Source organism: Cucumis melo, chromosome 11 (genome assembly GCF_025177605.1).
Source record: "Cucumis melo cultivar AY chromosome 11, USDA_Cmelo_AY_1.0, whole genome shotgun sequence".
NCBI lineage: Eukaryota > Viridiplantae > Streptophyta > Magnoliopsida > Cucurbitales > Cucurbitaceae > Cucumis > Cucumis melo.
This window is the reverse complement of record NC_066867.1, coordinates 23952832-23978840: the sequence shown is the minus strand read 5'-3', so window position 1 is coordinate 23978840 and position 26009 is coordinate 23952832. Positions and strand designations below refer to the sequence as shown.

Below are 26009 nucleotides of genomic sequence, written 5' to 3'. Positions count from 1 at the left end.
GGCCAAAGGAACGTCATCTAGGTCATCGAAGTTCATGTCAGAGAAATGAGCCTCAGATGCAATTGGTACAGTTTCAGCATCTTTCGTAACATTCCCAGAATCAATTTCTTCGTGTAAGGATTTAGTCAAACCTCTAGGAATATATGCATGTGATTTCTCAGAAGGAACTCTATATGGTCTTCGGGGCAGAGTGCTTTTGAATCGTCGCCCACGTACTTGTACACCATGCACAGCTGCTCTTGGACTCGGAGCTTCAAGCACTTCCTCAGAGGACTTGTTAGTGTAGGTTCCCTTACGAGTGTTCACCATTGTTGAATCTGCTTAAAGATAATAGACTTCAAATGAAGTCACAGCTGAACATAAGAAGATGAAGAAACTTAAAGATCTGAGAATCAAACGTGCAGCTTAAATAACCCTAAAGCCTTCTTAACTATACTCTCTTACCAAGAAGAACTACCACACAAGCCGAAGAGATAGGTGTTAATCCCTATTACGGCGCTGACAAATCCATCATTACGAAACATGTAAAAGCGCTCTGTCTTTTTAGCTAATTAAGGAGCTATATTTTACAAATTCCTAAACAGGCAAGTAAATGCTCAAACGTGATTGCATCAAGGGGTTTAGTAAAAATACCAGCCAATTGTGAGTTCAAGCGAATGTGTTGTAATGTAATAACCTTATTTTCAATGAGCTCTCTAATAAAATATGTCTTGTATCAATGTGCTTAGTTCGACTATGTTGGATTGAATTTTTTGATATATCTATAGCACTCATATTATCACAATATAAAGTCATAACATCTTGGATAATCTCATATTCATTCAACATGTTTTTCATCCATATCAATTGAGTACACCCACTCCCTGTAACTATATACTCAGCTTCTATTGTAGAAAGAGATACACAATTTTCTTTCTTACTGAATCATGAAACAAGATTATTTCCAAGAAAGAAACATCCCCCAAAGGTGCTTTTCCTATCATCAGCAGAACCAGCCCAGTCAGCATCACAATATCCCACCAGTTCGAAAGATGTATCATAGAAATACAGAATTTCAAAATATGTTGTTCGGTGAACATATTTGATTATTCGTTTAACTGCATTCAAGTGGGAGATATGAGAATCTGACTGATACCGAGCACATATTCCAACAGCATAGGCAATATTAGGTCTGCTTGTCGTTAAATATAAGAGGCTTCCAATCATACTCCTGTACAGTTTATGATCTACTGCAATACCAACAATATCCTTGGTAATTTTAGCATGTGTCACAACTGGAGTCCTTTTGTATTGTGACTGATCCAGACCAAACTTCTTGACTATGTTCTTGGCATACTTCTCTTGCGATATAAATATACCTTCACTTCTCTGTTTGATCTGCAACCCTAGAAAGCAAGACAATTTGCCTACTAAGCTCATTTCGAATTCTGATTTCATTATGTCAATGAAGTTATTAACAATTGTTTTAGGAAATCCACCAAAGATAATATCATCAACATAAGTTTGAGCTACAATGAGATCAGTGTTGGTTTTATTAAACAGTGTCTTGTCAGTTTCTCCCCTGGAATATCCTTTCTCTCCCAGATACATTGTTAAACGTTCATACCAAGCCTAGGTGCTTGCTTTAATCTATATAGAGCTTTATTACGCTTGTATACATACTGAGGAAATTCATAATCAACAAACCCTTTAGGTTGTGCTATATAAACTTCTTCATTCAAGTATCCATTCATAAAAGCACTTTTAACGTCCATTTCATACAATTTAAATTTTTGAAAACAGGATATACTGAGCAAAAGGTGAATAGCTTCAAGTCTAGCCATAGGTGCAAAGGTTTCATCAAAATCAACACCTTCTACCTGTGCATAACCTTGGGACACCAAATGAGCTTTGTTCCTTATTACACACCCAGATTCATCAGTTTTATTTTTAAAGATCCACTTGGTTCCTATGATGTTTGCCCTATACGTTGTTACGCTTGAACTGTAGTAACTTTTCTTGCATGACATTTATCCAGTATTCATCTTTAAGTGCAACCTCAACTGATGTAGGTTCAATAGTTGAAGTATAACACAAGTTAGCTATCATTTTCAAATAATCTACTTTGTCCTTCCTTCTAGTGATAATTCCAACAGAGGGATCACCGATAATTAAGCTTGAGGAATTATTTTTTCCGAACATGTGACAAAGGAATTGTTAACGTCCCTTCAGCAGTGACCCTTATTTATATAGACTTGAGGCTTAACTCTATATTAGTTGCCTCAGTATCCTCTTTGGGTACAACAGTAAGTGTAGATGTTGGAGCTATAGTCTCTCAGATGCTTCATCCTCCTCATCATCAATTTGCTTACTAGTATTGTTATAATCATCAACCACAACATTGATTATTTCCATAACCATTTCAGTTCGATTGTTGAAGACTCTGTAAGCTCTGCTGTTCTAGGAATATCCAAGGAATAGTCCTTGTTCTGACTTTGCATCCCACTTCTGATGATATTCTCTGTCAGCAAGAATATAATATGTACTTCTGAAGATATGAAAATATTTAACATTAGGCTTCCTACCCTTCCACAGCTCATATAAGGTCACATTAGTTTCAGATCGAATAGTAATTCTGTTGTGAATATGGCAAGCTGTGTTAACTGCTTCTGCCCAAAAATGCAGTGGTAAACTTTTAGCATGTATCAGGACTCGAGCCATCTCCTACAAAGTTCTGTTTTTCCTTTCGACCACACCATTATGTTGAGGAGTTATAGGAGCTGAGTATTCATGGTGTATTTCTTCAGCATCACAGAAACTATTGAGATCTACATTTTTTAATTCTTTGCCATGATCACTTTTAATTCTAATAATATTTACCCCTTTTTCTCGCTGCAACTTCAAACATAGGCTCATGCAAACTTTAGGAATGTCAGACTTGCCTCTCAAAAATCGAACCCAAGTGAATCTAGAAAAGTCATTTACAGCTACAAGTACATATTTCTTTCCACCAAGACTTTCACTCTGCATTGGACCCATAAGATCCATATGTAGAAGTTCAAGAACTCTATTTGTGGAACATTCTTTTAGACTTTTGTGAGATGCTTTAGTTTGTTTCCCAATTTGACAGTCTCCACACACAAATTTGCTATTCACATCAATCTTTGGAACTCCTATCACAGCCTCATTTTTTACGGCTCTGTCTATGCTTTTTAAATTAATGTGTCCAAGTTTCCTGTGCCAAAGCCAGGTTTGATCTTCTTTAGTCGAATGACACACATCTGAATTATTTGAAATCCAGTGATAACAATTATTCGCTTGCCTATAACCATTCATAAGAATTTGATTGTCTTCATTCAAAACCACACAGCTGTTTTTACTGAAATTTACACTATAGCCTTGGTCACACAACTGACTCACACTAATCAGATTTGCTTTTAGCCCATCTACATATCTTACATCATTTAGGCATGGTAGATTATTGTTATTAATATTTCCTTTTACAACAATTCTTCCTTTGGCTTCATCTCCAAAAGTAACATGACCTACAACACATTCGTTTAATTCAGTCAGGAATGATCGTTTACCTGTCATATGTCTTGAACACCCACTGTCAAAGTACCAAACATCATTTGTGGTTTGAACTGTTGTAAATGCAATCTTGCAATTCTCAGATGTCTTCACTACCATACGAATTCCTCTTAAGCTTCTGTTACCTTTGGCAAATAAAGTATTATCCTAATGGTTATCAAATTTTACCTTCTACTGATATCTCCTGTCTCTTAGTAATTTGTAGCAAAAAGATCGAATGTGACCTTTTCGACCATAATAATAACAGATACTTCTGAAAGATTTAACAAGTGTGTTGGTAATCACAGTAGTACCAGCTTGTTTAGTTTTTACTGAAGCAGGAACAAATCTTACTTCAGATGTAGACTTGGCACTTTGCATGGAGGCATCAAAACCAAGACCATATTTACTTACACCATTTTTTCCTGAGTTCAGAATCGAGTATAAGTTGTCAGTGCCTGAATTTAGCATCTTCACAGACTTGATTGTCTAATCATACTCATTCTGGACCTCTTTCAGTTTCATTTTTAAAGATGATATGACTCCCATCAATCGTTCATTTTTTTCCAACAAATCTTGAATTCTCTCTTTTTGAATAGTTCTAGCTTTCGAGTCTTCCATCCTCAGCATCTTGAGTTGTTCGAATGTTAGATCTTCACCTTCATCATTGACAACACACTCACTATCATCATCAAGACTGATATCTGTTATGCATGCTGTGAAAGCATTCATGCCATGATTCACTTCATCATCATCAGAGTCCTCATCAGACAAGGTAGCATAATAGTTTTTCTTTTGTCTTCTGAGAAAAGTGGGACATTCAACCTGATATGACCAAATCCCTCACATTCTCTACACCTAAAGGATCTCCCTACATCTTCCTTTTTCTTACCATGGTCACTGTTTCTTCTTTGTGAAAAATCATTGACCTTTCTTGTAGAGTTCTCACCATCGTATCTTCATGTTTTAACTGTTTTTCCAGCAGTATTCATACTTTTGAACTTCCTGGCCATCTTAGAGAATTGTTTTGTTAAGTGAGCTATTGACTCATCCTGATTCACTTCATTATTCGACTGATTTTCAATAGTTTCCTGTTCATATGAAGATGTAAAAGCAACCCCCTTACTTTTCTTGCTTTCTCTATTTGATATAGTCATTTCAAAAGTAAGAAACGATCCAAATAGTTCATCAAGCTTTAAAGTTGTAATATCCTGGGCTTCTTCTATGGTAGTGACCTTCATGCATGTCAAATTTCCTTGGTAAAGAACACAACACTTTGCGAACAATTTTAGACTCAGGTATCTTTTCACCAAGTAGTAGAGAATCATTAGCTATCTCCAGAACCCTCCCGTTATATTTAGAGACAGATTCATCTTCAGTCATTCTCAATGCTTCGAATTTTGAAGTTATCAACTGTAGTCTGGATATCTTTACTTTAGAAGTTCCTTCATATGCAACTTCCAATATTTTCCATGCTTCTTTAGCAGTAGTGCAGGAATTAATTAGTTTGAACACGTTTAAATCCATACCATTGAAAATTGCATTAATAGCTCTAGCATTCCCAACTGAAGCTTGTTCTTCAGCATCTATCCAGTCAACTTCAGGTTTTGGTACTGAAACTCCATCCACAATAACCATTGGAGGTTCATATCCATACACAAGAGCTCTCCATGCTTTTCCATCTAATGTTTTAATGAAAAATACGAGGTTTCCAATATGAGTAATTTTTTCCATCCAGTACAAGAGGACACAAAACTGATGGTCCCTCTCTGATTATCTCTATGATCTAGTAACCCGCTCTAATACCAATTGAAAAAATAATGTGAGATAATCAATTTAATTCTTCAATTAATACTCAAGCTAATAGCTAGAGGGACAGCATAAGAGATAAACACAAGAAACTTTGATAACTCAGTTTGGCCAATATTGCCTACATCTGGGGAGCTGCGCACAGCCCTGATAAGTAATCTTTATTAATATTCACTTAAGTCAATATACATCAATACAGCATGTAGTGATCTGTTCAATTATATGACTTAATAGCATGTGTCTTGACATCAGACTCCAGGCTCCCCCTGAATGCTTGAATTACTATTCTTCATGATGTCTGTCTTCAGGCTCCCCTTGAACACATGAACCAATAACTTCGACGACTTCTTTAAATCCCTCTAAAGATCTTAGTGATCACACATACCACTGTCTCGTCTTTTACATTACATATCTATATTCTCAACATAGATCGACAAGATGATCTTATAGTCATAAGATCATTATACTTTTCTGTTCTGGTAGTCAGCAAGCAGTTCTTCACAAACAAAACCTTCTGCTGTAAATGAATCTTTTTCGCTTTTTCTTTTTCGCACACCCAAGTCCTAAATATACCAACCTATTTATACACATATATATTATATGTATAAATTAACAAGATTCCTAAAATAATGGAAAATCTTTTATCCCTTGAATATCTCATCTTTTAATTAATTCATTAATCAAAGATATATCTTATCTTTTAATTAATTCACTAATCAAAGATATTTAGTCAAAGATATTTCCATAAAATCTTTTAGACAAAATCTTCAACAAAGTCTATTAGTGCTAGTAGGGACAATGTCTTTCAAGTATGATTTTTTATTCAGTTATTTTCATTTGTTAAAATTATCTATTAATTGATTTTTTTTATCATCTAAAAATTAACCAAAATAATCGATTTCAATCACCATCGCATTTTAATGTTTTTGTTTTCAAAATTAAACTTCATTTTATTTATTGATAAAAATCTTCAAGTACATAACCCTTAAAGAAAATTGGATATAACCAAAATAATGCTACATATATCATTTAGAGTCTTGCCATTCTTCAAAAGCAACAACGTATCCTTCAGTGGCTATGTGAACTTATCATGATAGTCATCAATCTCTGTCATGGCACCAGAAGTTACAATATTGACAGCATTAAAGTCACCAAGTGCCAAGTCCTTTTGGGCATTTTCAGTGTCACCAACAGCTTCATCATAGCTCTCAGCACAAGACGAATAGCATTGCTTAAGTTATGGATTGGTGATGGTTTTTGCCAGTGAGTTGACTAGGGCTAAAGACTAGCGAGCATTTGTATGGGTAAGGTTTCAAGCATATACAACCGAGCCTTTTAGATCTGTAGTGCATGCATATTTCCAACACACTTGAACAAAATGACGAGTTTGAGGTTTTTGGACAGATGGTGGAAACGACGTCGTTAGATAATGCACCATTTGAAATGATGGTGAACAAAAGAACTTCAATGAGAGAGATAAAAGGATGGAGAAATTAAAGATACGTCGTTCCTGAATGCTTGTTGATGGAGGTGTTCTATTTTGGGCTCATAAAAGATACTCAGCAGACGGCTGATACATTACTTGTAGGAAGAATGCTGAAGAGCTTCTATAACTAGATTAAATCTACGATGTACTCTATGGCTAGCAACAGTCAAGAATGGGATGACAATGGCTTTGGTTCTCGTCAAAGATGATGAGGAAAGATTGAAAAAAAGGAAATAGAACGCAATGGTGGCATTGCAAGATCAAGTGATCGCAATGAACAACTTGCTACAATCTATGCATTATCGCAAGTTAATGTCATAGAAAGTTTATACACTACTACAAAATATCGTTTACTTGACGCTTGCAACTTTTCATACTTGACATTTTTATTAAAAAAAAAAAGGTCAAGTATTGACTATCTTAAAGAAAAAATGTCAAGTAAAGTGTTAATAAAGCAAAGTATTCATGAAAAATTGTAAATTATTTTATGTTAGTTATTACTTGACGTTACATGCATGTCAAGTATATGTAACATTTACTTGACACAAAAAAATGTCAAGAGTAATGTTGATTTTTACTTGACATTTTCTAAACATCAAGAAAACTAAAGAATATATTTTATTTGTTTTCCAGCATCAGATGATGAACTTAAAAAAAAAAAGTATTTTTCAGCTCAACCCTTATTTGTTTTGTGAACTTCCCAAGTGTGTACCCTTCGTTTCACGAACTCTCTAAGTGTTCATTGTTGTATCTCTCCTCTCCTCTCCTCTCCTTACCAGTCTATGTAAACTTTTTCGTCCCTCTCCTGTCCTCGTCGTCATCCATCTCCTCTCCTCCTCGTCATCCATCTTCTATCCTCTTCGTCCTTCTCCTCTTCATCCCTCTACTCTTCTCGTCGTTGTCCCTCTCATCTCCTTCCTGTCATCCATCTCCTCTCCTTGTCTCTTTGGGTCATCTACGTCTCTCGTCGATCGTCCCTCTCCTCTCCTTGTCGTCATTGTCATCTGTGTCTCCCATCGTTTGGTTTTGCGTTGATGTCTACCATCTCCCATTCGCAAAGATATCCAACACCGACGACTCTATCTGTCCCTCCATTGGTTGATTTTGTTGACCTGAATGTCCATTTCACTAAGAATTATACCTATTTCAACTTTAGGTGCCAAACCTAACTCCTTTGAAGTTTTATCTTACCCGTTCTCTCGCTGATTCCTGGGCTACCGTCACCGGATTCACTTTCATGGTTGGTCCTCCCTTATTTTTGTTTGAATTTCTTTTAGTTACTTTATTTAAGTGCTTGTTCCAACCATTTCCTTTAAAACTTAGGCGAAGCTGAGTGGTGCATTGGAGACGCTCTGCGGCCAAGGTTTTATGAACTTACATGGGGAGGATTTTTTGTTGAATCATTTTATTACATATTTGTTAATTTAAAACTTGTTTTGCCCTCTGTCTTCAATTAAGCTGCTTTTGAATTCACCTGAAAGGTATGACTATTGTAATGCTAATATTACCAGTAAACTAGCAGAGGTTGTCCTAATTAGAGCCTTAATTCCGTCAATGTTTACATTGTGTTCTTTTTCTATTTAGGGCCTGCCACCATTTGGGCTAAATGAATTTTAAATCTTGATTAGTTGATTTTTTCTAACTAATAAGAGTTATTGGATGTTATACTCTTGCACAACAAGAGTTCATTTTTTTTTTTAACTAAATGAATTTTAAATGTTGGTTAGTTGGTAGCTGTAAATTTGTAGTCTCTATGGTTGTCGAGAAATGTACTCACCTCTTCATTGCATTAGCCTGCTTCATTGCTTATTAATGGTTTGAAGACTTTTTTGCAGGTTTTGGAGGTTGATAATTGTAGTCTTTTGACTTCCGTTTCTCTGGATCTTCCTGATTCACAGAATACCAAACTTGTCTATTGCCGCAAGTATGTCTTGATTTTCTTTTCTTAGACAATTAATGGTCAACATTGACCTACAATTCTTGTACTTTAACTTGTTAAATACTTCATTTATGATCGTTCTTGTCTTTCTTTTATACTTCCTAATATTGTCATTGTTAAATACTTGACAGATGGTTGTTCTAATAGTTTATCTAAATTTGTTGTAGTGTAAGTGGAGGATTCCTCATAATATGAAGGTTAGTACAACATTTACATCTTCAATGGGCACCCCTTTCATAGTATCGTTTTATATGTATGTGTTGAGATGATCAAACTACAAAATTTTAAAGATGGTTTTTCTTTTTTGCTAAAACTTGATAAATTCTATTGTAGGTTGTTGCTTCAAGAATTATTTGGTGAAACTTACTATGAGGTTTCATGAAGTATTTAATACTAAAAAAATGTAATTATTGAGGGTCATAACATAATTTAATATTTTAGAGTCTTATTGTTCATAAGTTTATTTATATTTGTAAATTGAGAGTAGTTAGTGGAGAAACATGAATAGTCATACTACTTGTATGATATTATTGTAAACTATGTATGTTATTGTAATTATGTACACATATGACTTATTGTTGAAGAATGAAATTATTATTGATTGGAGAGTTTATTTTGTTGATGAATCTGTCTTTATTTTAATGAATGTAATACAGGAAATGGGAAATGAGAAATGTAAAAAGTGTCAAATATACTATCTTACTTGACATATAAAAAGAATCAAGTATATCATCTTACTTGACATGTAAATAGAGTTAAAGTATACTATCTTATTGTACATGTAAATAGAGTCAAGTATACTATCTTACTTGATACGTAAAAGGCATCAAGTACGATATCTTACTTGACACATAAAAAGTGTCGAATAAGATATCTTAGTTGACACGAAAATGATGTTAGAAAATATAATACTTTATGGTTTTTTAGTATTAAGTAATGGGACTATACTGACAGTCAATTACTTGAGGCCTTTTAAAACATCAAGTATAGATTTACTTGACATTGTATCAACCCCAAGTAATCAAATTTTTGTAGTAGTGATACCAAGCAGTAAAACAGGTGGACGAAATAGGTTGCATGTGACGCGATAACCTACATAACACGGATGCATGCCCATTTAATCATGAGAAAATTGCATACATCAAGCACAACCCGTACTCCAACACTTACGACCAGGTTAGGTGAATCACCCCAACTTTGGGTGGGGAGGATCGGCTTAAAAGTCAAAGGCGACAGATCGTCATCGTGACCAACGCGGTAAAGCACCTAGCTATTACCAAAGGCACCACCATAATAGATTACATCATTCTCCACCCTAGCAACAACAAGCCACCACCACTACTCCATCCTCCTCATCATCAATGGAGAGCCTTCTCTATAAGTACATGCAGAGGCATGATGTCCCTTACAGACCCAAGCCACATCCATAAAAAATCTGGAGTTGTAACTATGGCAGCTAGTCAGCTATTTCTCAAGTAGACCACGGGAATCCCTCCCGTGTAACACTGAAATGCCTAGCAAGGCAAGACGATCCAGGAAGGATCATTGTCAAGTCGTGACACTAAGAAGTGGAAGGAATTTGACCATCCACGAACCAAATTCCAAATGTAGAAATTCCACTTCTACTTCTAATGTCAATAATGACACTCCAAGTAATACTTCTGATCCCTTCGTTATCTCTCTCACTAATAATACTTCTTTCTTGCAAAACAATAACGCACAAAAAAAACAAGGAAGTGGAGAATATCGTGCGAGACGAAGAACGCTGAATGGCATCGAATCAAAACATCATCTTCCAATCCTACACTACCTCTTCCTTCATTTCCCTGGTCGCCTTAAGAAGAAAGGCGACAAACAGCAGTTCAAGAAGTTTCTAGATGTCTTGAACCAACTTCAAATCAACATCCTGTTTGTTAATGCGTTAGAGCAAATGCCTTTGTACGTGAAATTCTTGAAGGATATTCTTGCAAACAAACGAAGGATGAATGAATATGAAACAGGGTATCCGAGAAGATAAAGGATACATAAAGTTTTATGATACCTTTTTCAATAGGCGCCATGGATCTAGGTCTTGCATTATATGACCTTGGAGTAAGTATCAACTTGATGCCTCTCTCAATCTTTAAGAAATTAGGGATAGGGGAGGCTCAACCAATGAAAATGGCGCTTCAGTTAGTTGACAATCCATTGTGCATTCTGAAGGAAAAATTGAAGATGTCTTGGTGAAGGTAGACAAATTCATATTCTCTATAGACTTTGTCGTATTGGACTATATGAAGCTTATCAGGAGGTTCCTATCATTTTAGAGCAGCCATCTATGTCAACAGGTTGTACCTTAATATATGTTCACCAAGAGGAATTAGCAATGCGACTAAACGACCAAGAAGTATTAATTATTATTTGTTTTTAATTATTATTGCATTATATTTAACGAGTTTGAGGGGAAATTGGGAAAAGTAGCATACTTTTGGTTTTCGTTTTCAAAAGTAGTACATTTTTTTAAAACTCATAAAATTATTTTTCTCGATCCATCTCGTCTAAAATTAACCGCTGAGATTTTCCTAAACTATTAAATAAACATTAGATCGAGATTCTACCATTTTTCAAATCTTCAAAAATTTTAAAGGTTAGGTGTAATATTTGAATAATTTTTTCAGAAAAGATAAAAAAAATTAAATAAGATTTGAGAAGATTTTAAAAATAATAGAATCTCGGTCTAATATCTATCGAGATGTATTGGAAAAACCCGAAACAATCGATAAGTTAAAAAATTTTAATATTTTAGGAAAATCTTGGTGATCGATTCCATGATGACCAAGAAAAACAGTTTTACGGGTTATAAAAAATATTACTTTTGCCAATTTCCAAAAGTGCTCTCTTTGAATTCAGGTTTCATATACGATCAATATTATTTTGGAAAAATACTTATAACCATTGATTCGCCTTATCGATATTAAACTAGAATTATTTTTTTTTTCTTCTTTTATAAAAGAATTATTGTTTTAGAATCATGATTTGATTTATTTTCAACGGAAAACTTAAAATGCATCATTCCTTTTATTACAAATTTCCATAATTGTGGCTAAAACAGCTTCTGTACTTGGAGACTCCTTTCCTCGAATTATCATTTATTAGTTATTTTTAAAAACTAAATTCATTTTCAAATATAACTTTTAAATTAATAAAAGCAACTCTATATTATATAAATTTAAATCTGTATATTAAATTATAGCTTTAAGGTATTCTCACGATTTCAGGTAAATTTAAGAGATTATGTGAATTATTTAAACAAGCATTTTTAAATATAACAAAATGAATCAAAATATTTACGAAATATATTAAAATTGTATTAATTTTTCTTTTGTTAGAATAATATATTAATATAAGTTTATTATTGACAATGTCTTTCAAGTTTGATTTTTTATCTATAGTTATTTTAATTCGTTAGAATTATCTATTAATTGATTTTTTTATCATCTAAAATTTAACCAAAATAATCAATTTCAATCACTATCGCATTGTAATGTTATTGTTTTAAAAATTAAACTTCATTGATAAAAATCTCCAAGTACATAGCCCTCAAAGAAGATTGGATACAACCAAAATAATGTTGCATATATCATTTATAGTCTTTCCATTTTTCAAAAGCAACAACGTATTCTTCGATGGTTGTGCTAACTTATCCTGACATTCATTAATCTCAGTCATGGCACCGGATGTTACAATATTTACAGCATTAAAGTCACCAAGTGCCAAGTTCTTTTGGGCATTTTCAATGTCACCAACAGCTTCATCATAGTTCTCAGCACAAGAAAAATAACGCTGCTTAAGTTGAGGATTGGTGGTGGATTTTGCCAATGAGTTGGCTAGGGTTAAAGACTTGCGAGCATTTGTATGGGCAAGGTTTAAGGTGTATATAGTCAAGCCTTTTAGATCTGTAGTGCCAGCAGATTTCAACACACTTGAACAAAATGGCAGGTTTGAGGTTTTTGGACAGATGGTGGAAACGACATTGTTAGATGATGCCGCATTTGAAATGATGGTGAACAAAAGAACTCCAATGAGAGAGACGATAATGAGACGAGAGTTATTGGCCATTTTAATTTCTTTGTTGTTTGCCAATATTGTGTCCTTATTGATATGGGTCATTTCATCAATACATATATATATACAGAGATGAAATTTAGAGAAATGGGGTTTTTTTTCTTTCGAAGGAGAAAGGAAAGTTGTAATTACATAATTAAATAGCCTATTTTAGTCTTGTGTTTGTTTTATTTTGTTCTTTTGTTATTTTTATCTTCAAAAAGTTAACCAAAATCAACTCATGAATAATCACGTTGTCTTTTTTTTTTTTTTTTTTTTTGATATATTACAACTAAGATGTTAAAAAAAATTGAAAAGATGCCGTTAAGATGTTAAAATTTGAACTTTATCACCATATATGATGCCACAAACTTGGTGTAAAGTGTAAGTGTACCCATCAAGTTACAAAGTAGTGAAATGGTTAAGACATCAAGTATAGTCTACTTTAGAGATAAAATGTTTGAATTAAGTCTAACTATTCAACAATTTTATGGATTTTATTTAAGAAAATAAATTTAAATGGTGTGTTTTTTAAAATAATGAAACATAAAAAAAAAAAAAAAGTAAAGTTTTAAATTCGGGAGACAATCAAAGATGTACAAATGTGTTGATTGTCTTAATCATTTCATTTAAACCATGCACAATCCTATGTAATATGAGTTTTGGTTTCTTAATTATCAAAAGGCATAATTAGATTTGGTTATCAATGTTTTGTTACTTAGGAGAAAATAATTACATTTTAAATATGGATTTCTTTAGCATATATAATATAATACAATATTTCAAGTTATTTTGTTACCATCAACTCTTCAAAGTAGATAATGTAACAAATTTTATTTGATCATGTTCCTTGTATTATCTTTTAACCGAAGAAAAAGGAAAAAGAATTTCTTCTATTTAGTACAAAGTGGTAAAGATTGTTCTAAGTAATTAGTTTATTGAATTAATATAATCCAATACTCTAATATATATAATGCAATGATTTTTTATTCTAATATGCTAGTCTGAAGTCGCAAGAAATTAAATAGTGCATTGCTTCCCAATTACTTACATTTTTTAGTCGATTAAATCTTTTTTCTTTTTCTTTTTTTGTGTGTTTATTTTCTTTAAACTTTGGATTTCATTGTTTTTTTTTTTTTTTTTCCTAATGTAATTGCAAGTACTTATTTTGTTTTTTCTTTTACACGTGCATTTCATATATAAATTTGGAGAAATAAATAAACCAATTTGATGCATATGCAACCACTTCTAATTTGGCATCTATTGTGTATATCCTATCTCAAAGATCAACTAGTCACATCCATTGTTAGAGACTTTGACATCTTCCAATATTGTATCAAATACAGTATTGGTTTTCTTCTTAATTGGACATTGGTTTAAATCTCTTCTTACCTAAAACTATTGGTTTGGATTGGTTTTATACTAATTTTCTAATGTTGTATACAATATAATCCAAAATATCAAAAAGAAAAAAATTCGACACTTCTCATTTAGGTCTCTTTTTTAGGAAGTGTTTGAAATATATTTTCAAGTATTTAATATAAAAAATAAATTATTTTAGAAAAAAAATTGGAACCTCTAACAACCTAATAGCTTTTAAATATATTTTAAATTTTTTTTATCAAAAGAGTTTTTTAAAAATTGAGTTTTCTTTTATAAAAAAAATCGACTCAATCCGATCATAATTTTAATCCCTATCTTAATCCCTTTAAAATTATATCGATAACCTTGAAAGTAAACTCTCTAAGAGTATGTATCTTTTACTATTTTAATAGTAATGGTGCATATATTTTCTTTGTTTAGAAAAAAAATCAATTGACATGATGTTTACGTTAGTTTTTGATTTTAGAAAAAAATGAATTGTTCTTTATTGAACATCCATTATTTATGGAACTATTAGTTTAAATTAGTTTTTGATTCGTCCAAGATTGACAAAACCAAATCGATTACCAATCTTAATTGAAGCCAGAGCATTGTTAGGGTGTTAATACATGTCCAAAAGGAAAGGAGATAAAGTTACTATTCTACATGAATATAGGATCAATCCTTCATTTAGGGAGATTCCTTTGTATTAAGAAATTTTTGTTTGATCACATATAATATGGTGGTTAAGTGTGTTGAGAGAAAACATCATTATACACATAAGAAAGTAAATTTTATGAGTTTATGTGAGAGAAAAAAAATCTAAGATTTTGTTTAGAGTAACTTTAAAAAAAAATGTTTTTCAAAAACCTCATTTTTACTTTTATTTTTAAAATATATTTTAAGTGTTATTAGACACTCTAATTTTATTCCAAATGAGTTATTTTTAGAATCAAACACTTATTTCAAACACACCATCAGTCACCGCATACTCACTTACCACAGTTTTCCAAAATTTAAACAAAGTTCATAATTCATCTTCATAATATAGCAATTGGGCTAGATGTGGGCTCTTAGAACACTCATCAAAATCCAAGGGAGGATTTATAGAAAAGGCCTACTTTAACTAACAAATTTCCCAAATATCCTAAAATAAATATTTTTTTTTTTCTTAATTAGAATTTCATATATTTTTAGGTCAATTTTAGCCTTATCATTAACATTAATTATATGGGTATTTGGAATTTAAATAGTATATATTTCCTTATCTACATTATATTGATCGTTAATATCTAATTCATAACTTTCTTAATTATTATATTAATTAACGTAAAATGTTGATTATTAATAAAAAAAAATGGTACCTTATATAATTTATTTCCATTTATCATCAAATAATATATCTTTTAATATGGAAATAATTTTCAAAATAGATCTGGATAAATTTGGTACTAATTCTTCATTTGCTGCCTTGATTAATTCGGTACTAGCTCTTGATTAATTCTTCATCCACCACCTAAATCATCTTAATTTTTCTTCTGCCACCGTCAATTTCTTCAATTTTCTCACCGGTGATATCTACAAACATATTTTTCCAGTACATCCACTTTTCGTTGCCGACAACTTATCGAATTTGTTCACCAATTCTAGTTAGTTGTCTTCCTCAATTCCTTCCGGTTAGTTGTCTTTCTCAATTCCTTCCGGTTAGTTGTCTTCCTCAACCACCGACAACTTTCGTTCTCCTCATACTTCAAGTTAGTTGTCTTCCTCAATTCCTTATATTTTTCGGTACTTCATTACATCGTAGTTTTCCTAGAATGTTTAACCTTATATTTCGGAATATTAGTTTTACATATATTTCGGAATACTAAAACCTAAACCCTAAACCCTAAACCTTATATTTTGGAATACTAGTTTTACATATATACCACTTCATATGTAATACAATAATGCATATAATTTTACATACAATCGCCAAGAAATATGAATTGTCTGTTCTGTAAATAATGCATATAAATTTAGGGTCTTTTCAAAAATATAACAAAGCGGCAGAATATTTATACTATATAGAACAATTCCGAAAATGAAAAAAACTCACAGACTCACCGTGAAAAATAACAAAAATACCCCGTCAACTACGCCGTCAACAACGTTGCGTAATATGTTTGGTACACGATCGTTTAATTTGATTACGCTTAAATTTGGTTACACTATCATTTAGATTTGAACCCAAATATAAACGATTTTTTTTTCAAAATTTGGTACACGATCGTTAAATTTGGCTAAACAATTTTTTTACTTCTTTTGGTACACGATCGTTTAGATTTGTCTACACAATGATTTATTTTTTTTACACAATCGTTTACATTTGACTACTACAATCTAAATGATTTTTTTCAAGATTCTTTATACACGATCTTTTAAATTTTGCTATTTTTGTACACAATCGTTTAGATTTGGGTAGCCAAATCTAAATGATTTTTTTTTTCAAATCTTTTATATTTATATTTAGTACACGATCTTATGAACAACCAAATAAAAGTTTGAAAAAAATAGATCTTTTATATTTAATACACAATTTTGAACCAAATAACAGTTTGGAAAAAAAGAAGAGGAAAAAAAGAAAGATGATGGAAAGAAAGACGATAAAATTCACAAATGATAAAATTCGCAGACAAAGAGGTGAAGAAAGACAGAGAAGAAAGACAGAGAAGAAAGACGATAAAATGGAAGGGCAAAAATGGAAAATATTTAAAAAATGGCTAACCATATGGGCTTTGTTACACGGACCATAAATATTTTACCCGTTTGTTATATTTATGAAAGTTTGTATAATAAACCATTTTTCGTCCATACAAAACATAAATTAACCTCATCAGACTCTGATGAATGTGATGTTTCTCCTTCATTCATATACAAACAAATATAATTAAAACATCAGCACATAGCAGATGAAATATATACTTCAACAATTTATAATATACTTATTGGTTCTAACTATTCCCCTTTATCATGTGTTGGCATTTTTGCTTCCGGTGTTTCAAAGACAACATCCGGTTTTCACAAATTTCTGATCTTGGTACAGATTGTGTGTACTTGTAGGTCCTCTTAACTCTTGTTCATCATCGTCTGGATATACAGTTTGCAGTAGTTCATACTGAATTGGTTATTCATATCTATCTTCCTCCTACCATATATATACATATTATATTTTATTTAACGATTTATATCATTTCAAATACACCTTTAGATTTGAACTGATGAAACTAAAGGAAGAAAATGAAGCTATGCAATGTGGGTTGTCTGTACTACTTGGTCTCATGATAATTCTTTCAATTTTCACAATTCTTTTATATATTTTGTCAAAGATTGTCTGAAGCAAGATCCAAAATCCACCGATGGTTCCAAGCTAAAGATTAACAAAAAAAAAAGAAAAAAGAAAAAAAAAAAAGAATAAAAAACACATAAAGGAATGCGCGTTCCTAAAGTGAAATATTAGTACCTTTGAATTTAGGATGAATGGGAATACATATATACCAATAGGAAAATAAACAAGTTGAGACGGAACTGATACACTACAACCTTGAACGACAGGAAAATATCAAAGACCTCGGCAAGCAACTGTAGGCATGTGAAAAAGGAATTGGTTGTAAATAGCTACAGTTAAGCATTCAACAAAGGAAGGCAAGTAATTTTAATTTTTAAAGAGAGGGAACCTACTCTATTTAATTTTCAAGCTGAACTGAATTAACCACTCCCCGGAAGTATATGGGGGTAAGGGCATGGAAGGTGTGCAATAAAGTTGGAAAGCGTAGGAATGAAAGAGGGAAGTATATTTAATTACATAGAATTGGCAGTGATATTAAGGTTAAATGGTGATTGAATAGTATTTGGAAAGTTGGAGAGGGCCCAAATTTAAGATGGGGATGAGCTGGAGACTTGGGGTTTTGTCCATTAGGTGGAAGTGGAACGAAACCGACACATCCGCATGTGGGGCCTTCCTCTTCCACGTCCATAGCTTCAACTTCAGAAAATCCCCACCACGTGGCCACGTGGACCTACAGTGGCCACACACAAGCAAAGCCAAATAGGAAGCCAAGTATATTCCTTGTTTGTCCCGTTTCTCTTTTTCGCCACCATACATGGGGGGGAGAGGGTAATTTCGTCAATGCGTCCTCTCTCCTTTTTGCCTTTGCGTTGCCATTACACGTTTACACACACACTATTCTCCTTCTATCAATCTATCATTTTATAAATACCTTAATCTATCATTTTCTTTTTCTTTTTCTTTTTCTTTTTCTTTTTTTGTAATTCACCACACTTTCTTAATATATTCTTTTCTTTAGTTTAAAGTTTTGGAGTTTTGATTCTATTTCCTTGTATATAAAGAATCTTTTTAACATTTCTACCTCCATTAATTAAATAAAATAAATCTTATACTTATGTGACAAAAAGTTAAAAAGATAATACCAAAAGAAAATCATCCAAATTGACTATAAAGTCAAATGTCTAGTGAGAACAAAACTAAACAAAAAAACAAATTCATAGGAGAAGAGTTTGTATGAGTCCCCTTAATGGAAGTGTATATGAACACTATTAAAAATAAGGATTACGTCTCAGGAAGATGATAGGGTAAGAATCTTTTTTGTGAAGATAGAATATATATATATATATATATATATAAAGAAATAGGTAAAAATGATAAAATAAAAGGGATCAGAGCTTTGATGGTCCCACTTCTGCTGTTTGTTTGTTTTACTAAATTACCTTTTGTTTTTTTTTTTTTTTTAGATGATTAGTTTACTTTTGAATGAGAAAATAATTTTAAGATGCTTGATTGATTGATTGATTGATTATTATTATTATAATGTTGTTTATTGGTCAAATCCAATGGTTGTCATTTTCTAGGCCTATGGTCTCTGTGTATATAATGATTGCTGAGTGGAGTATCCACAATAAGGCCAAAAAGTATCATTATATTATAATTATATCTTTTAAATAAATACTATTTTATTTATTTCTTCATTTATACATTTTATAATATCAACTGCTGCTTCCCTATGTTTTAGAAAAATAATGTTTCCATTGCAAAATCTTCCACTCACCATTCTTATCTTCTGCCTCCGCTTCCCTATACATGGGATGCTTGCTTTATTAATCTATAGTTTCTATAATTTAAATTCTTTTATGGTATATATCTCTCTAAATTTTATTTTATGTCTTAGTTGCTGATTTGTTTATAACATACACATTAATAGTTACATATTTGGTTGGTCGATAACACTCTTTATTTAGTGGTCAACATGTGTCGTTTTCTTTCTTTTCTAAAAAGCCAAATAAATTTCAAAAAGTTGTTGGTAGGCTGCAAATTTCTTTTTCTTGTATCTTTAAATAAGCAAATCATTATTTTTCTTTTACAACTTACGTACCAATTTCACATGAAAAAATTGAATAATGTCTTTAAAGTTTCTCATTTTCGCATATAATTAAATGTTTAGGATTTTATGGGCCAAAATTAAATTTTATATTTAGTAAGTTTGTAACTTTTATATAAATTGAGTTTGTTATGAACCTTATTTGACATTGAAGTCATAGTAATTTAGATTCATATTCAATGCAAAATTAGAAATTAAAGATTCTTTTTAGAAAAAAAAAAACTTATGAAATGCAAGAGTTTATAAATTACATTCTTTGGTTAACTATAAATTAATAGATTTGTTTTCTAAAATAATTATGTTTTGACTTGTAATGTGAATAATATTAAATAGTTATTGTTTTCGATACACATATATATATATATGGAGATGGAAATTTGAAGCACCCACTTAAAATGAATTAATTAGCATGTTGACATGTTGGTAGTTTATATAGACCTTATAATTCAATGATAAATCCACTATTGTTATTTTTTATTTTTATTTTTTTTTTATAAAAAAACAAACTTAAAAAAAAGATAGAAAGGGAAATTTTGATTTTTAAAAGTTTGAAAGAGAAAAGCACTAAGTAGTGCCCTTGAGTGACCAATAATGAAATATTTGAATTCCATACATATGAAAAGATACAATGGTAGCACCAAACGTATGGTTAATTATCACATACACACATGCCTTTTTAAACTAATCAAAGTATTTGTTTATAATATATAATTAACATGTAAGTTTGGAAAATCAAATATTTGATCTCAATAATGAATAATACAAATTTTTTATGTCAGTTAAATTATATTTATGTTAGCAATAAAATGAAGAAAAAATGATTTCATTATTAAAAAAACAAACATATCGAACTGAGTCAATCAATCAAATAATTAGTGTAGATTATATATTGTTTGTTAGCATGATTCTTTTATAGGTAGTGTACGAGTGAATGTATGAATTATTGACAAACATGTATTGACATTTTAAAAGCTTTGCTTCATACAAATAATTAACATGGGAAGACTTTCGAAGTTATGACGAATAGTGAGCATGGCGCATGCAACAAGCAAACGGAAGAGCCCAATTAATAAAACTGATGTTGTAGGGTTAATCAATTTAAATATTGGGGAACAAGCATTTGCAGTTTTAGCCAAATTTTAAAAATATTATTTATTTAATTTTTCAAGTTCGGAATGTTAGGTTTGAACTTTGAAGGTTGAAATCATGTGGAAGTTAAAGCATAGAGGGGCGCTTAGTTGTTGTTGTGGCGGCCATTAGTCCCTTGTGTTTCTTTTGGGGTTTTGTCTCACTTTTTCTACTCGAGTTGGGTAAAAAATCATCCTATTCATGTACTCTAACGCTTAAACTAGTTAATATAACAAATGTCATGTAACCACACAATAACCCCAAAGCTTTTCTTTTTTTGTTAAGATTACTTGCTCTTTCCTTCTAGTTTGTCAATTGAGGTTATGTTGAACACATTTGAGATCCATAGTTAGAAGCTATGATTTTAGAAAAAGAGATTTATGTACAATTAATTTTGTAAATGTGATTTTTTAACCATTAAATTTATGTTTGGTTTCAAACTTTTAAAAGTAAATTTCGAAAGCTTAAGAGTGACTTTGAATATGATTTTAAAATTACCAATTGTATTTTATATTGGGGTTTTTTAGAAAATATAACAAAGCAGTAAAATATTTACACTACATCGAATAATTCTGAAAACGAAAAAATTACCAATTAGATTTGGCTATTGTTTGCTACATAATCGTTTAGATTTGGCTGTTAAATCTAAAAGATTTATTTTTTCAATTCTTTATACACAATCGTTTAATTTGGTTGCACAATCGTTTAGATTTGGGTAGCCAAATCTAAAACCTTTTTTTTTCAAAATTTGATACACGTTTAGATTTGGCTAAACGATCATTTTTTAAAATTCTTTTGGTACACGATCATTTAGATTTGTTTAAACGGTCGTTTGTTTTTTTAAGATTCTTTGGCACACAATCTTTTAAATTTGGCTAAATGATTTTTTTAATATTCTTTCTTGGTACATAATCGTTTTTTTTGTACACGATTTAAAAGACGTTTTTTCAAGTTTTTTATATTTCACACATAATCTTGAACAACCAAATAAAAACTTGAAAAAAAAGTAGATCTTTTATATTTGATACACAATCTTAAACCAAATAACAGTTTGAAAAAAAAATGAGGAAAAGAAGAAAGACAGTGGAAAGAAAAAAAATCAAATCGCAGACGAAGAGTAAAAGAAGACGATAAAGGGAAGGGCAAACCTGGAATATTTAAAAAACTAGTAACTTTATAGGTTTTGTTACACGGACCGTAAATATTTTACCAGTTTGTTATATTTATGAAAATTTTTCCTTTTATATTTGAAAATTTATTTAAGTAATTAATCATAATTAATATATTATTTATTAATTTATTTTTCATTTGTTTTCTACAGTGTTTTTATATAAAAGTGGTCACTAATGGTCATCGGCAAAAAAGTTGTTTATGATAGGGATCGAAAGTGATCGAAGGCAGTCGTTCAAAATCTATGATTGGATGTTGGCAACAGTTGTTGCCAGAAAACGGTTATTGAAAGTTGGCCAACAACAACCATAAAAAAAAGGTTATCAAAAGTTGGCTAGTGTTGATGCCAAAAAAGGTAACTAAAGGTTGTTAGCAACGATAATCGAAAGTTGGTTAACGATGGTCACAAAAAAGCAACTGTGTCAGAAATCGACTATTAACGATTGTTGAAAAGCGATCACTAAAGGACTGAAAGTAGTTGCCAATAAAACAGTCACCAAAAGTTGGTCATTAACCGTTGTTAGGAAACAATTGACGAACGTGATTGGAGGTTGTCTAGTGACAGTTGTAAAAAATAATTAATCACATAAAGTTGGTCGATGGTAGTCACCAAAAAATGAAAGTTATCCAACAACGATCGTCGAAGGTTTCTCAAAAGTGGTTGCAAGGAAAATGATAGTTGAAAGTTGGTCAACATAGAATTTTAATAAATATCATTTCATTATTTTATTTTTAATAAACTTTTTTAGTTTTAGGCCAAATCATAAATTTCATTAATATGAGAAAAATGTTGGATGTGATCTTTTTTTTAAGGTATTATAATATAACTGGAGAATTGAACTCAAGACTTCAGTTGAGGTGAACTAATATTTGCTTAAAGATGAATACTCTTATTCAATCATAAAAAAAAATCACTTGGTTGGTGATTCTTCAAAATCAAGTTAAAGTGGTTTTATTATTAAAAAATCTATTTTATTTTCTTGTCAAACATAATTATTTTAAAACAAAGTGATTTTTACGATTATAACAAATGACAAAAGTAATTTAGCCATGTCAAAATCATTCTCAAACCTCTTTGTATGTCATTCTTGCTTCATTCATTTGTAGTTACATATTGTTTAAACGATGTCTCAGAATAGTTTACAACGCTTGAAGTGGTTAGGTGAAAAATCGAGCATACCTTGAATGTTTTTCTTTTTAGATTCATTTTCCTTGCATCGCCTCCCATATATTTTTGGAATTGGATCTTACAACAATCCTCAACAAATAACAAAATAAAATAAAGCTATAATAGAAGTTATGATTGTAATTGAGTTTTATAACTTTCTCAAATCAAATAATTATGCACAAGACTTTGAAATTTTAATCGATAGAAATTATTATTTATCTGAAATTTTAATATAAATTCTTTTAAGTTTAGTAATACAAGTTGATTGTTTTTTTAATTAAAATATTATAAACAAATAAGTTTATAGTAATATAAATTCCATTTTCTTTTTCTCCAATAAAAATGTTAAACTAGCCATGCGAATATGAACATATCTATCAATAAGACATATTCCTAAACGAGTCAAATGACTATTTTCACATCAAACCTTAATTTTGGTACTACTACAAAATTGGGTTTACTTAACGCTTTTATAATTGATATACTTGACGCTTTTAATAAAAAGTGTCAAGTAACATAAAAAAACATCAAAAATAAGAAAGAGTAAAAGAACTCATACTTTTTATTTTTTTTAAATACTTGACACGTTAAAAGTGTCAATATTATTTTTAATTACTTGACATTTAAAAAATGTCAAGTAATATATAACTTTCAATATTTCAATTAAATTTTTCCCCCTTTAATTTTAGTTTCCCAAATTTTCTCCTTTCCCCCAAATTTTATAAAAAAACCCTAACTTCCCTCATATTCCTATTCAAATATGTTTATTAGGGTTCACGATTCTCCGGCATACGGCGTCCGACGACCACGGAACGATTTCATCTCTGTGGGAATGTTCGCATCCTGGAGTTAGCAAGTTGGTTTATGAAGAAAGTTTTTGTTTTCATGCATCTAATACTTTAGTTAGCAAGTTGGTTTGTGAAGATTGTAGCTTAGACATGTATATTTTGTTTATATTAAACAAGAAAATGTTCATCTTGTAGCTTAGACATGTATATGGTTCATTGATATACATATGCAATTTCTTTGATGAAAAGTTTGAGTTTTTTTAATTGATGTGTATTAATATTGTTGGATTTCAAAATAGGTGAACGATAAAATATATGGATATTTTAAAATATAAATTTTTTATTTGAACAAACCTTATATATTTGATACCTATAAACTGTCAAGTATAATTTCACTTGACGTGTAAAACTTGTCAAAAATAAAACCCTCTTATTTTTTACACTGGATTAGTTGACGCATAAAAACTGTCAAGTATAATTATACTTGACACTTATAAACTGTCAAGTATAATTATACTTGACACTTATAAACTGTCAAGTAAACCTCTTTTATTCTTGACACTGGATTAGTTGACACTTTGAAAAACGTCAAGTAAACCAATACTTGACAGTTAAAAAGCGTCAAATAAACCCAATTTTGTAGTAGTGTAGAGGGATGAATTGGTCAAATATTATTCTTTAAAGAATAAAAAAAGACCGTTTAATGATAAAGAAAATACAATTTTATTGAAAAAGAGTCCGATATTAACAAAATAATAGAAGAGCTAACGTTCTAATTTAAGTCCAAGAAATTAATGGATTGCAAAGAGGCTTAAAATTAATTAGATTTTTTAGTACGTCGAGAATCATTTTTTGATTTTTAGTTTTTCACGATTGTAATTTTACTTGTATATTTTTAAAAAAATCACTTAATTAATATTTTGTTTATTCAGATGGCCGTGAGAACTTTTCACCAACCAAATGTGTTGAGAAAAACTTTTTAAATTCAGGTAAATGTACTTATAACACCATCATTAGAGAGACACATCTTATGAATCTTCGTACCAATATAAATTGGAATTAATGAGCATATTATAGTTAATAATTGTAGATTTTGGAAATGACATTAAACTCCACCACCAATGACTTCTGATCTGATTCAGTAGAGATGACTAGGGAATATTAAGTAATGAACCAAATAAAATCCATCCATTAACCAACCTGCCATATAAAGTAGATAATTAAACACACAAAATAAAATTCCCTAAATATTCAATATCATAAGTTGCTATAAATAACTCCAACTATTTAAATTATCCATATTCCGAAACCTTAGTTGGTTTTTTTTTTTTTTTTTTTTTTTTTTAATTTAAATTTTAATTAACCATTATTTTTAAATTATCCATATGGAACGATTAATAACGTAAATTAACGGAAGAAAGAGAGATAGAGATAGAGAGAGAGAGAGAGAGAGAGAGAGAGAGAGAGGGAGAGTTAAAAATACTAAAGCTGTCGGCAATTAGGTTTAAAACCGCTAAATTATGTCATAAAAAAAGCAAGGATTAATATTAATTAAATTATAATGAAAGGAGCGTTGATATTATGATAAAGTTAAATTACTAAAAGGCCCATTAACACGTTGGATGAAACGTCAACATTTCGAATTAGGTGTTGCAGCTACCTGGTTTCTATCTACGGATGCTTCTTCAATATCTTTGTTAATAAATAAAAATATATTGTTTAACCAAATGAATAATATACATTTACTTTACTATTATTATTATTATTATTATTATTATTATTATTTTTTCCTTTTTGCTACCGACAATGTGGGAATAAATTTAAAATTATTAAATTGGTTTCGTTTGGGATTTTATTATATTTCTGACAGTTGCAGGGCAGGCTTCATTTAGTTTTTAGTTTCTTTTCTGACGGTTTCATACTTTTAAAGAAAATGTTATATTAATATTATTATTATTATTATTTATTTTTTGAAGTAAATGTTTATATTATTCGGGATTTTTACAAGAAAAGAAACACTGATGTAATGGCCCCATACACCTTTCTTCAATCTAAACATATGCTTCACGTGTCAAGTTTACATAAACATACC

At 30.8% G+C, this 26009-nt stretch overlaps 2 protein-coding genes across 2 annotated transcripts; both read right to left on the bottom strand.

Moving 5' to 3' along the window:
• Positions 1–924: 924 nt before the first annotated feature.
• On the bottom strand, positions 925–1590 carry LOC127143945 (uncharacterized mitochondrial protein AtMg00810-like). Its single transcript, XM_051079250.1, has one exon. The coding sequence runs from the start codon at positions 1588–1590 to the stop codon at positions 925–927; it is 666 nt and encodes a 221-aa protein (XP_050935207.1).
• Positions 1591–12362: 10772 nt separating this feature from the next.
• Positions 12363–12881, bottom strand: LOC103496391 (pectinesterase inhibitor-like). The gene has a single exon (XM_008458226.3). It carries the CDS (start codon positions 12879–12881, stop codon positions 12363–12365), a length of 519 nt encoding a protein of 172 aa, XP_008456448.3.
• Positions 12882–26009: the final 13128 nt, after the last annotated feature.

Coding starts and splice junctions, on each gene's coding strand:
- LOC103496391 (XM_008458226.3), bottom strand. CDS start 12,881: ATGGCCAATAACTCTCGTCTCATTATCGTCTCTCTCATTGGAGTTCTT.
- LOC127143945 (XM_051079250.1), bottom strand. CDS start 1,590: ATGTATCTGGGAGAGAAAGGATATTCCAGGGGAGAAACTGACAAGACA.